The sequence below is a fragment of the Stegodyphus dumicola genome, chromosome 6 (assembly GCF_044657685.1).
Source record: "Stegodyphus dumicola isolate Sdum_Otavi_A_Nest chromosome 6, ASM4465768v1".
NCBI classification, from domain to species: Eukaryota; Metazoa; Arthropoda; class Arachnida; order Araneae; family Eresidae; genus Stegodyphus; species Stegodyphus dumicola.
In genome coordinates, this window is record NC_140773.1 from 163,463,402 (window position 1) to 163,477,837 (window position 14,436).

Sequence of the window (14,436 nt, forward strand, 5' to 3'; positions counted from 1 at the left end):
GGATTATAGATCATTCCGGATTATGTGTGTCCGAATTAACGACTTTTGACTGTACCACATGACTTCCTAGCACGAAATATTAAATTATACGCATTTTTCTTGCATTTTCATTTAAACTTATTGGATTGAATTAAATCTACTTTGCCAACAGCGCATAAACCACAATAGAATAACTGCATTCTTTAAAATTCACTCTAGTATTTGTTTACCATAGCAACACTCTGGCACTAGATTCACTTAACAGTATTAATAATAATATAACAGTTAACTTATATAATAATTATACAACGGAAACTAAGTTAACTGTTATATAATCCAATAATTATATAACAGTTAACTTATATATTTCGTTCATATTATAACTCATAATGCACAAAATTTATATCATTTAAAGAATAGAATTATCTAATCGTTGCCACATGTTCTATTCAAATACTATAATAAAGCTAGAATGATGTATAAAAGAAATTAAGCAAACAAAACAAAAAAGAAACAGTTTTTTACAGACGATTGAGTATTTCTCATTTAATTAATTCAATTCTCATTTCACGAGAAGGCAAAAATACATAAAAACTCAAAATATCCATATTAAAAATTACGAAGTAAATCTTAAACACTTATTTCCTCGAAAAAATTCCAGAAAGAATTAAGCATGATTTAATTGGCAATAATAAATGAATGTGTTATCTTTGTTGTTGCGAAGCTAAGTTTTTCTAGATTGGCAACAAATCCACTAGTCTCCTGTTTCAAATGTAAACATCAATGACCGCCATTAAAAACAGGCTTAGCGGCAATTAAACAACTTTAAAATTGCTGATAATTCTAAAAATATTGCACAAAGATTTACTAAAGGCATAAAATCCTTAACCGGATGATAAAAACAACATAATTCAATCATTTTTAAAGCAAAAAATGTACAATTTACAAACATATAAGAGTAGAGAACCTGAGATCACTGATCCGGGTAACAGAGTGAATATATATATAAATATATTTATATACGTTTGGTACGGCCGATTGCAACCAAAATATGAGTAGCATATCTACATGTCATAGCAGTCCTATATAAAAATTTCAACGTTCTGAGGCTACTCGTTTTTGAGTTATGCGAGATACGTAGGTACGCACGTACGTCCGTACAGACACCACGAAAAATTCTCTTCAGAATTAATTTTAAAGCAGTTGTATAATTTTTTTGGAGGAAAAGAGTATTTTATTCTGTCCTTATGTACAGATATCGCGCAAAAACATCGTTAAATTGCATTCGATAGCGGTCAAAATGGATATTTTCGTTGAAATATGCTGCCTGAAACTTTTCGCGATTACAATACTTCCTTTTTACTTCGTACAAGGAAGTAAAAAGGGTAAATCACATGAAAGAAACACATCAATTAAATAATAGAAGCTTAACACAACAAAAACAAGATGTGGTAATAAACAAAGTATTTTATTACCAGGGAATAAAGATATTATTAATGAAGATCATAGAAAAATCTATATCTTTATCATTCTGTCTAATAACAGTATTATACATATTAAATTTACATTTTCATTAATTTTAATTTATTAAGACATTTTTGAAGGCATAATTCAGTCAACTTCCCGCTCACAGGAGCTTTTCTTCTTGGCTTTCTTTAACTTCCTAAAAAGAAAGTCTAATATAAGTTTTTTTTCACAGACATGTACTAACGGAAAGTAACAAAACGGAAAAAGAACTCCGTATTTATTGCAACAAAAGGACTCCCTTAATAGCTGCCCAAAGCAGAAAATGATTTAAATATGAGAAGATTCATAAAATAAAGAAAAAAGTTAGTAGTAAAATCTACATAAATATAACATTAAAATTCAAGAATTCCAATGTCTTTTATTTTACTTATCAATAATAAATATATGAATTAGTAGTTATTGCATTTCTCTTCTGAAAATAAAATAAACTTAGCATAAAAAATCTAATACATATGGTATTTGTTCTTTACATAGAGACATTAGACAACAAATAGAAATTAATTCCTTTAAGTTTTGAAATGGTGGAATAGCATGTTTCTGTTCTGCATTAGACTTATGGCAAAAATCACTAAACAGATTAAACAAAATTTCATTTGTATTTTATACTAATCATAGAAACTAATTATAAGTTTATAGTTTCATAGAATTAGAACACATAAAGATAGATATGCATCATGTTCACAAAATCTTTATGCAGCCTTTATTTATATAACTGTTGGCTGCAGGCATACACTTCCAGTCACAGAACTGGCCTACATATGGCAAATATTCATATTTTAACATATTTTTAGTGAATTTTTTTTTTGTTTTTTGTAAAAAGTATGAAATCTAACATTTTATATAGTCTCCCAATCCAGAATTTAAATATTTAGAAAAAACTCCAGAATTTAACTATATAGCAATATTTAGAAGAAACTTATTCTCAATCTTTTTTTTTTAAAGGCAAAGTTTAAGTAAAGGCATTTAAAAAAAAAAAAAAAAAAAAAAGACAAAAAGAAAAACAAACAATGACCAAATTATTTAATTTTAAATTCTGGAATTTTTATAGATTTTTCAATGTTTGAAAAAGAAACTTACCACTCCCTTAGATGGTTGCTTAAAAAATAAATTAAGACAATTCCATGTTGATTTTTTCCCACTTAATGTAAATTCAGTTCTTTTGCAATTTATTCAGGTGTAATTTTCTTTGATTTAAAATTTAAGATGCTAAAAATACATTAATATTTTCATGAAATTTTAATACTTTAGAATCACAATCTAATAACCATAAAAAAATTAAATTAAATTAAATTAGAAATATTTTTATTTTTAATTTAAGCAAACAATCCTTTAGAATTGGCTATGCGCCAATATTGAAGCCTGCTGAATATGAAGTCCACAGCATCCTGTAAATAGAATCTTCTTTTTGAAAAAATTGTATTGATTAAAACTTTTCACCATAGTCAGCATATCGGTACATATATCACTTAAACTATTAACACCAGAAAAGTTTTTTTTTTTTTTTTTTTTTTTTTTTTTTTTTTAAACTTGATGCGCTTCATATTAATTTAAATAATTTGCTTTTCAATTTGTGTAAGACCTCTGAATTTTTAGAACATGTAATCTCAAATTTTACAAACTACTGATAAATTTTTACAGTATGCGTTTCATTTTTTAGAATAAATATAAATTTTCACTAAATATAACAAGATGGACTGGGAGACTATATTAAAAGTTAGAAGCCATAATTTTTACAAAATTGATTTTTTAAATCTGAAAGAGCAAAATATAAATATCAGCACTATTTAAAGTATTTTTTACCTGGATATGTATGTCTATGACTAACAATTGCAAAAATAAAGTCTGCATAAAACCCCTTATACATATGGTATATAATTGAACTTTATTACATATGAAACAATAAATTCATGTGAAAAGTAAATGGAAATTTCAGATAAACTTCAGATTAAAATTCCTAAGTGCAAAACATAAAAATTATTTCAGATTAAAATTTCTAAGTACAAAATTGTAAAATTCCTAAGAGCAAAACCTGAAAATTATTTACACAAAATGGCTATCATAAATTTGACAAGAAAATAAAATGAATTTTAATTAAAAAATATTAAAGGATGACATTATTATTAGCAATTTAAAACTGGATACGTGAAACTGACCTTTAAATACAATCCTTGTAATATAAGCAGGCAAACATTAAGTCATATTCACTCAATATAACAATTTACTACATAAATTAAGTTACATTTTATTTTTATTACATTTAGCATTATTAAGCAAGTTTTTTAGAGCAGTCATGGACTGTGGCCCTCGCAGTATAACTCACTATCCTGTGTTATACAATATATATCCTGTGTTAGATTAAGTATTTTGTGTGTGATCATTTTCATATATGAAAGATTGATACTTTTATTTAACATGCTTTGGTATTTCTTCTAAAAATACTGCACAAGACCAAAATTTATCACACTGGAAAATTCTTTAAAAATTTCTATCTGCAATTTTCTGAATAAAATGGGTTTAATGAATTACTATTAAACAAATAAAGATAAGGAAACAAAAATATGAAAATTAAAAAATGGCAGTTAGTAATTCTTCCTCCATAATTTTGTATAAAATGCTTTTTTTTTTTTGTACTTTCCTGTTTTGCCGGCACAGGCGATGAATTTGCCAATAATGGTAAAACTGATTCCAAACTTAATATCCTAGCTGGCAATCTTTTATGACTCATTTTCGAAACAAGTTGCAGCCATTTCTTATCAGATTGATTGTCTTTCAGTATTGGCATACAATTACATAGAACTTTTAACAGATAGTCCAATTTTATGCCCTAAAGGCATTCACGGTAATTGAGTCAATTAGGATACAATCACACCGCTCACCCGAAGGCAAAAATATACAAAAGGCAAAGTCAAGGGTTAAATTCATCAATTCTAATAAATATATGAATTAGTAGTTACTGCATTTCTCTTCTGAAAATAAAATAAACTTAGCATAAAAAATCTAATACATATGGTATTTGTTCTTTACATAGAGACATTAGACAACAAATAGAAATTAATTCCTTTAAGTTCTGAAATGGTGGAATAGCATGTTTCTGTTCTGCATTAGACTTATGGCAAAAATCACTAAACAGATTAAACAAAATTTCATTTGTATTTTATACTAATCACAGAAACTAATTATAAGTTTATAGTTTCATAGAATTAGAACACATAAAGATAGATATGCATCATGTTCACAAAATCTTTATGCAGCCTTTATTTATATAACTGTTGGCTGCAGGCATACACTTCCAGTCACAGAACTGGCCTACATATGGCAAATATTCATATTTTAACATATTTTTAGTTAAATATAGAAATATATAACAATAATTATATTATTAAATTATTATATTATTATATTAAATATATAATAATTTAGTTAAATATAGAAATATATAATATATATAAATATAGAAAATATGTTATAATAAAATAACATATTTTTAGTTCAGATAATGCACTAGCGAAGTAAAGCACTGCGGTTTTACATAATTTCTGAGTAAGCTATTCGTATGAATTGAAATAATTCTTGCATTTAAACATGTATTCCAAATTCAGATCTAACTTGAAATTAATGTAGATAATTACTGAGAGAATTAGCTTTTTGTAACGTTATTTACGTGATATGAGATCACATGGGATCACGTGATATGAACCGGCAAATAAGGATGTTGAACCATGAAAGCATAGTAAATTCTTAAATTAATGTCTTTTTACAAATTTAATGTCTTTATTTATTGGCTTTTTTACAAAATTTTAAATATTAAAATGTTATAGCTTCAAAATAAAAAAATTTTAGAACATTATCATTCAAATGTTAATTTGTTAACATTTTTTATGTGTATACTGTATATTGTTGCCAATAAAGTCTGCTTGGCGATATTTGCAATGAGTCTGCTTGCTGATGCAATAAGTCTGCTTGGCGACATATGGCAAATATTCATATTTTAACATATTTTTAGTTAAATATAGAAATATATAATAATAATTATATTATTAAATTATTATATTAAATATATAATAATTTAGTTAAATATAGAAATATATAATATATATAAATATAGAAAATATGTTATAATAAAATAACATATTTTTAGTTCAGATAATGCACTAGTGAAGTAAAGCACTGCGGTTTTACATAATTTCTGAGTAAGCTATTCGTATGAATTGAAATAATTCTTGCATTTAAACATGTATTCCAAATTCAGATCTAACTTGAAATTAATGTAGATAATTACTGAGAGAATTAGCTTTTTGTAACGTTATTTACGTGATATGAGATCACATGGGATCACGTGATATGAACCGGCAAATAAGGATGTTGAACCATGAAAGCATAGTAAATTCTTAAATTAATGTCTTTTTACAAATTTAATGTCTTTATTTATTGGCTTTTTTACAAAATTTTAAATGATATTAAAATGTTATAGCTTCAAAATAAAAAAATCTTAGAACATTATCATTCAAATGTTAATTTGTTAACATTTTTTATGTGTATACTGTATATTGTTGCCAATAAAGTCTGCTTGGCGATATTTGCGCTGGGGAAACAGAAAAGTAATCCCTTTTTTTTAAAAAAAAAAATTTTTCTACATGTATTATAATATTTTTAAAAAAATTATTTACTTCAAAAATTAATTTGAACTTTAAAAAATTAAACTTTGCAACAGGATATCCTTCCATATGTTTTCCAGCATTACACAGACAAAGTGGCCATTAAATAAGGAAAAAAAAAAAAAAAAAGACTTCCTTGATATATATGAACCTCTAGCAGCCTATCTGCTCAACCAGTCAAAATGAATTTCAGATATTCTTATTTGAAGGTATGCACTTGAAACTATCATAATTTAAAGCAATAAAATTCTCATGGTTATAGTGAAAAAAATGAAAAAATTTTCCCTCCTTTATCCTGCCCAAATTGATTGGCACTCTTACTGTTGTCTACTATTATAAAGGACGTTTATAAAGGACAGTGAGTAAATTTTCCATATTTCCTATTTCTGCAGTTTAAGCATTTAAAAAAAATATATTTCCATATCATATAATAAACACACTGCAACCACAACAATTTCATTCAATGAAACTGTTGTATTTATCATATAATACAGGTGTATTGTGATGTGTGATGGCTCTCATGGCTTGTAATATGATGTGTGTAAAAAGACAAGAATGGATACTACACTTGGACACCTTTTAAATCAACTGCATTATGTGAAGCTCAGCAACTAACTTGGAAAAATACCTCATGTTATTTTCCATGTCACAATTACACTGCAGCTTACCTAGTATGCTATGAATTTTTTTTTGTATTGTTTTGTACAATATGGAGTACAGCCCTGTTTGGAATAAAGAATAGAAGTGCAATTAAGAAGGAAATCTGTGTGTGTCTTTTGCTTGCTGGAAAATCTCTCAACCATAGCCTGTAGGAAATCTGGGTGACCAAGAACATACCTTGTGTAAGCCTTTTGAATTAATATACAGTTTGAAATCCAGGCAACCAATATCTGGAATGATCTAATACCCAGACCTCTGGACCACTGGGGGATTTTTCTATACAAAGTATACAGTATCTGAGGAATGGAGAATAAAATATGCGAGAAAAAGCAGGTACTTCATAAAAATGATTTTTCCCACTAACTGATATTCCTGTACACCATTTTGAACACCTGGTGGCTAGGGGATGGCACTGCTGTTAATGGCAATCATATTATCAATATTATTATTTTAGTAAATGATATAATTTCCCTTTTTCCTCTTTTACCAGAACTATACATCCGTCAATTAGATGATTGATATCGGAATTTTGCATACACTGAAACGCAGCTATAAAGTAGCTTTTTAAAAACTGATGCAGCAGCAAACCATCTTAGAATTTAACAAATATTTTAACACAAATTCTAATGTATGGGGTCCTGCAAGATTTTTTTAAATGCTTGTATTATTGCTTGACATAATTCATAGCCAGCTACAAAATTTCATGATGATGATGATGATGATGAAAGCCACAAACCTATTCAAAAGTTTCCAATTAATGCAATATGAAAGTAATATCTGAAGTCTTATATCACAGTGAAAATTCCTTGATCATCAATCAATTAACAAAATGCTGATTATCTGTAGTATAATTTTAAATCCAGAATTATTTTTATTTCAGTTTCAATTTCATGTGGCAGTGATTCAGAAAAATATTTATTTCTTAAAGAAATATTAATAAAGAATATTTTTAATTTTATACATGCCATTTTACTAAATTTAAACTGATGATCTGAAACCCCCAAATTTCGAAAATCTGGAATCTTACTGTACTATCTAATCTTAATCATTCACTTTCATGCTCATCAATATACATACAACTTTCTCTGCCACACCCATGTGCATATATTTTTTAATATTCTGAATTTTTTTAAAAAAGATATACTGGTTGTTTTAGCATTCTTTTAGAAAACCACTGTCTAAAAAAAACTCATTTTATATAAAAATGTGCTAACATTTATTTCAAACATTAAAAAAATATTTCTTGTAAAACAATTCACCTAATAAAAAGATTTTGGACTAATTTTGCAGAAACTGTTATTGAAAATGACCATGATAAAAGCTTTTAATTTTGACATTAAATTAACAACACCTATAATATGATCTTAACAATGAAAAATAAATAAAAAGAATGATAATGTATTAAGAGTTAAATATATATTACAATTATAGGCTAACTATGTTACAATGAATTAAAAAATAAGAAAATATATTGCAGAATGGTTTTAATAAGTGAAAATAATAATAATAATGAAGCTCTCATATAGAAAGACTTTAAAATTTATACATATAAATTTTCAGCTGTGTTAAAATTATTTAAATTTAGTTTGCCTAAAATAACACGTACCAGAAATTAAAAAAGATGATTTGTATAAGATGCATGCAAAAGAATTCTAAATATATATTTTAAAGATATATTTCACTCAAATGGCAGAAAAATACAAAAAATTACTTTTTCTTATGCTTTCTTTTTCTCTGTGCTTTATATTTTTCATCTTCTGAAGAATAACTTAAGGAACGGGATCGTGATCTAGAATTTCTGTTCTTACTACTCTGATGCCTACTGCGATAAGAGTCACCATTACGATCTGAATATTTATGCCTTGATGAACCATAATGATCATCCTCATGATCATCCGAGCCAGATGCTCTGTCATAACGATATGAACTAGCCTTGGAATGACGATTATTGTTTTGTTCAGGTGATTGATCCCTATGATGTCTATGCCGCTCACTACGATGTCCACGATAGGAATGCGTTCTCTCCTCTTTTGATCTACTGTGGTTGCTCCGCGATGAAACAGAAATCCTATCTTTAAGTCTACCAGACAAATCTCTATCTGCCTCCCAAAATTCATTGGATGGATTTCGAAAAACATGTAGAAAATTGCAATTAATGCCTTTAGGACACAAATGTCGTTCATACAAACCTATGAAGATAAGATATATTACAGTCTGTCTAATTAACTAAATTAATAGAATACAAAATCTCAATAACTTATCAATACAGTAATGGCATTTAACTATTAAGAAAAATAAAAGCTGAAAGATTTCAGATTTTATATTATGCTAAAACAGGCATTCCCCCCCCCCATTTACAGACACATGTTTTGAAAGCATTTAGGCTAACTCCACTTTGAACTGAAACTATTTAAAAACAGATTATCTTTAGAATTTCTGATAGACAGTCTCACGTGCTAAGGATTAAAAATGTTTTACTCCCTACAGTATTGCCACTGCTGGCTTTGAAATCATTGAGTTTTTTAAAATATGAAATAAACAAAAAGCAAATTTGAAATTCCAATTTCAGGCTTGCAGGTGCTCATATTTGAGTGGAGGGCTACACTTTTCAAAATTTGATGGCTGTAGGTACTATTGTTTTTTTATGTAATGATTGTTATGATAAGTATTCTACATGTATCATATGAAATCAGCAATTCAATAAGCTAGGTTTAAATGCATTAATATTTAAACAAATTCTGCTCATCAAATCAGTTATTCAGGATAGGATAATGGAATATAATTAAAATCACAACCATCCAATTAAAAGCAAACTATTACAAAATTTTATTTGCATTATATATTTTATCTTTGTTCTGATTTATTCCCATTCATGTTAATAATAAAATATTTCATTTATATGATGCATAAATCTCAGCATATGTCATCCCCCAATTAATTATTAATGTTTCAATTCCAAGCTAAAACAGTGAAGTATCATTTCTATCTTTCAGCAGTATATTGTTGTGTTCTACGGGTTCGTGGATTTAGAGTGATTAAGGACAACACTTGATAAAGAATCAAAACACAATTTATCAGCCAGTATTACACAGGGAGTTCCAAAGACACGTTTACAGCCATTGAAAAACTATGATAAATACGCTGAAACAATCAGCAACGCAGCCTTCAGGCTATAACGATGAAGACAGCTTCACGGCACAGCACTAAAGTACAGCTCCCGACGCGGCTCGGTGACTCCTATACTACTTATAATTCTGAAAAAAAAAAAAAAAAAAAAAAAAACCTCCACAAGATTTTACTTTTCCATGTTATAGTCTCTGATCTGATAAAGTTAACTTTGTTCCAGAATTTGCTGAAGCTTAAGTTTTGCTACCTGGGTAAAATTCTAGTAACAAACAGTGTTATGAGTAAATGACTCCACTTTTTGCTCTTGAAGTGCATTTAGAAGATCAGTGAATAAATTGGATTTAAACTGAGTTTGATTCTTTTCCACAATACAGAAAATCTTTCCAGTTGCTGAACAACGCATTTTGTAATATGTGAACAACTTCCTTTCTCACAGAATTTCACAGAGCAGTTGCATTAGTCCTTCAACAAATGGCATTTTTAGTCTTGACAGAATTGAAAAACACTGGTTCAAAGAATTTCCATGGAGAAAAGAATTTTCAGTATATGCAACTGGACTATTGTGCTCTAGAAGAAAAGATGATAAAAAAAGCTCAGCATCTGTCATATAATTGTTGTTATTTTTACAAAAAATGATGTATTGCCTTCAAAAGCAGATTTTATTATCATTTATTCTTGATGTTTATTTGATTGTATGTGCCCCATTAAAGTTATCACACTTCTGATGAGCGATTGTCACAAAGTCACAACTGCACAGAGAGCATGACAAATTTTCCAAAAATTCTAAAGCAAATAAACATGGCCACTACAACTCTGCATTTTTGAAAATATTTTTGCATAAGTAACATGATATAAATATTTATCACAACAGTATTTAATAAAAATATACATGAGAGTTGCACATGCATGATTATAGCTTTAACAAGCAATGTACTGAAGCCAGTCATTGTTAATATAACATATCATGTAAGCATAATGGTTTGAGTCAATTTTACATACTGATTGTAATGTCAGCACAATCCCTGCAGTCATGACATAAGCACAATCATACATATGAATCATTCAGTTTTGTTCATTTACACACACTAATCATATGATACAAATTTGGCATTTTCTATAGTAATTCTTGTTACATCCATATAAGAAAGTAGAAATCAGTAATAAATATGGTATATCTAAAAATAGTTGACATGTTTACAGTAATATAAAGAACTTGTTGTTTCATTTATCACCAAGTTGTTGAATGTTATGGAAACCCTATTATGACGTAATTGGTTGCATGATTGCAGTAAATTCGTAAGGGGTGGTGTGTGTTAATTAGGAAGTATATTACTTGTTTTGTGGTTTAGACGGTAAAATGTCTGAATGTGGTAAGATTAATTTGAAATTTTGGTACGATTTGGAAAGAAAGGGAAAAAGAGCGTTACTTGACTGGTTAGTAAACAACAGTTTACTTAGTAGCCATTATTAAATGTCCTGGTTGTAGGAAGGAAATGTGTACGGTCGAACGTCAAACAATAACGGCGCTACGGAGGATATTTTTGACTCTTATTTTGTGAATTTATGTGGCGATGCCAGCATACAGATTCTAGTTCAGATAATTTTAGGAAGTTTTTGGATGCTGTTAAGGAATTTTGTTTGACTGAAGACATGTTAATTTGTAAATAAGGTAAGTAGATATTTCCTTTGTGTAGTGCAAAGATTAATTTCCTTTTTTATGTTATTTCATTGTTTGATTTATAATGTAGTTTATTGAAATTATACACTTTTTTGTTGGTTGCTCATCTGACTTTTTAAGTGAATATGGTTTGATGCACACATGGACAAAGTCAAGGGAGTGCACAATGCCTAGTTTGTGAAATTCTATGTTTTTTTAAGTGAAAATAGGTCGATGTGTATACATGCATCAAGTCAAGGGAGAGCGCAATGCCAAGTTTGTGCAATTCTCTGATGTCTTTTTAAGTGAAAATAGGTTAATGTGTACATGAATACCTAGTTTGTGCAATTCTTTTCTTGTTATTTTGGCTTTCTGTAGCCCAAAAATCACCACTAAACAAGCCAAAGAATTGTACAAACTTGGTATTCATGTACCACCAAAAATCGCCACTTTTCGCCAAGGGGTACCCGTAAATATATTTTTACCAAAAATTCAATTATTATGTACATCATATGTCAGATATATGACAAAGCATCATTTATATACACATATCTACCATATTTATCAGGTGGCTTGGACATATTTTTAGGTATGACAGATTGAACCCTGTGAACCCTTTTGATCTGACTTTTGCATGATTAAAACTTAACTATGAAAAGTAGTTAGAAGTGTAATACGAGTTTAAAGTTTTTAACTTTTCCCATTTCCTGGAAATCTCCTGGGACAATATGTCCCAATCATATTGCCAACTGGGACTATTTGGCCCAATTGTCTAGGATCTTACCCTTTCTCAGAAAGCAAAACTAAAATTTACGGTAATATATAACGTGAATATTACAAAACATAAACTCTGTCACAAGCACTAGTTTATATGTTCATATGTAATAAAAATTTTCACACACGTTTCATTAGACACAAACATATCAGCATGTAGTAAGTAATTTGATCAATGGTGGGATGTATTAGTACACTGATAAATACGATTGGGACAATATATCTTACAAAAAAAAAAAAATAAATAAATAAAATCTGACTTTAAAAATGTTAAATTACTACTTAATAAAAACAATAAGAGCTATTTCATATTAAGTGTGCCTTAAATATAATTGTACTTACTGTAAAATAGACAAATCAAAACTTAAGTAATCGGAGTGTTCAAAAATATAAGTGTGTCATCTGCAATCTAAAAGTGTTGCCAGGTTTCTTTAGTCACATATTTGTTCCCTAATTCTTTAAAAATACTGCAAATGTAAAAACCCATTTAAAAGTGGGTTTTATTTAGTCAATAGGGTATGAAATCTAATCTCTGGGACGTATGTGCTCATTAGGGGCAAAAGGGTTAAAAAGACAGCTTGAACTCTGTTGAAAAAGGTGACTTTTGCATGTGTAGAGGGTATCAAGAAAAGAGGAAGACCTTGCAAAAGATAGATAGACTGTGTGAAGGCAGACCTCAGGACTCTAAAAATTAATTGTTGGCGGGCTGTAGTGAATAATTGGATACGTTGGAGGAAGCTTGTTGAGATGGCCTTGCCTGTGATAGGCTGTAGTGCAACGAAAGAAGATATATTTCTGGCATATTCACCCCCATGTCCTAAAAATAAAAAAATATTAAAAAAAAATTGCATAATTTTCTCCTTCCTCAATGCATTAAGAAAACGAACTTTGCTAAATTATATAATGGATTTATCCTTAGTGATTGTTTTCCTCTTATTAACCAAAACCTTGAACTAACAAACTACCTGTGAAGATCAAACCTTTCTCTTCTAATAGATGAACTTCATGTAACCAATCACTGTAAAGCAAACACAAACTGCCATTCAATTTACAATTTCACTCAGTCAGCTGTGCATTCACCTCCTTATATTATATTTATGGATGATTTGAGGCTTAAGAAGTAACAGAAACAACAGTAAGAATATGCAAGATTCAAATTACTGGGATGTAGAAATGAATATATCTTATTAAATATTGTAATATTAATATTGCTATGTATTCTTATTGAAATGCAGGTTTTTTTAAAGAAATAATATTGTGATAGTTACCTGAAGTTCATCCATGACTACTTTTCATTTATTATATACTTACTGTAAACATGCTCTTAGTTATTCACACAATCTTCCTCTCTCAATTTTCATATGATAAAATTAGCAAAAAAGGGGAAAAATTAGCTAGAAAATATGGCACATTTCAGAGAGAAACATTTTCTTTTAATGCTATTTACAATTCAAATTCGCTTTCTTGCCCTCTCTCCTCTCTACACAAATATGATGATGACTGCTTACAAACCAATTATAAACATCCACCTGGTTTTTTAATAGCTTGTAAAAAATGAAAGAAATGCCTAGCATGAGTTCGACAGAGACTGTTAAAAAATTTCTCAAAAGAGACTTAAAAACATCCAGTTGAAAATCTTTGAATAAAATAGTTTTATTATCATTTAAAAAATACTTTTCATTACTAATAGAAATGTATATTAGAATGAAAGAAAAATATGCAAAATACAATTTCGATTTCTTTTATTTAAACTCCATAAAAGCATAAATTCAGAGCAATTTTAAAGTTTTACACTGATCAAAATTTTGACAAATAAATAACCAAAAGGTAAATCAGATACAATAAATAATGCAGATAACCCAATTTTCAAAAACAAGAACATCAGACTTAAAAAAATATAAGAAACCTTTTGCTGTATGAGTAAGAATAAATTTAAGAGTATGTCTATATGTGTGTGTGAATGTAATAATTTATACAAATTTGTATAATTCAGATACTTGCAATCATAGATAATAAAATACAATTTTCTTTATTGTGGAGAAGCACATTCTTAACATG

General features: G+C 28.4%; 1 protein-coding gene across 1 annotated transcript in view; it reads right to left on the reverse strand.

Moving 5' to 3' along the window:
- Window positions 1-1,431: 1,431 nt before the first annotated feature.
- The window catches only part of LOC118181818 (U2 small nuclear ribonucleoprotein auxiliary factor 35 kDa subunit-related protein 2-like), a 40,471-nt gene continuing 27,466 nt past the window's right edge, over window positions 1,432-14,436 (reverse strand). Inside the window, exons 10-11 of the mRNA XM_035351022.2 lie at window positions 8,533-9,010; window positions 1,432-1,642 (exon numbers count right to left, since the gene is read on the reverse strand). Of these exons, the coding sequence (XP_035206913.1) occupies window positions 1,591-1,642; window positions 8,533-9,010 (530 nt within the window). The 3' untranslated portion in view covers window positions 1,432-1,590. The remainder of the gene's footprint in view (window positions 1,643-8,532; window positions 9,011-14,436) is intronic.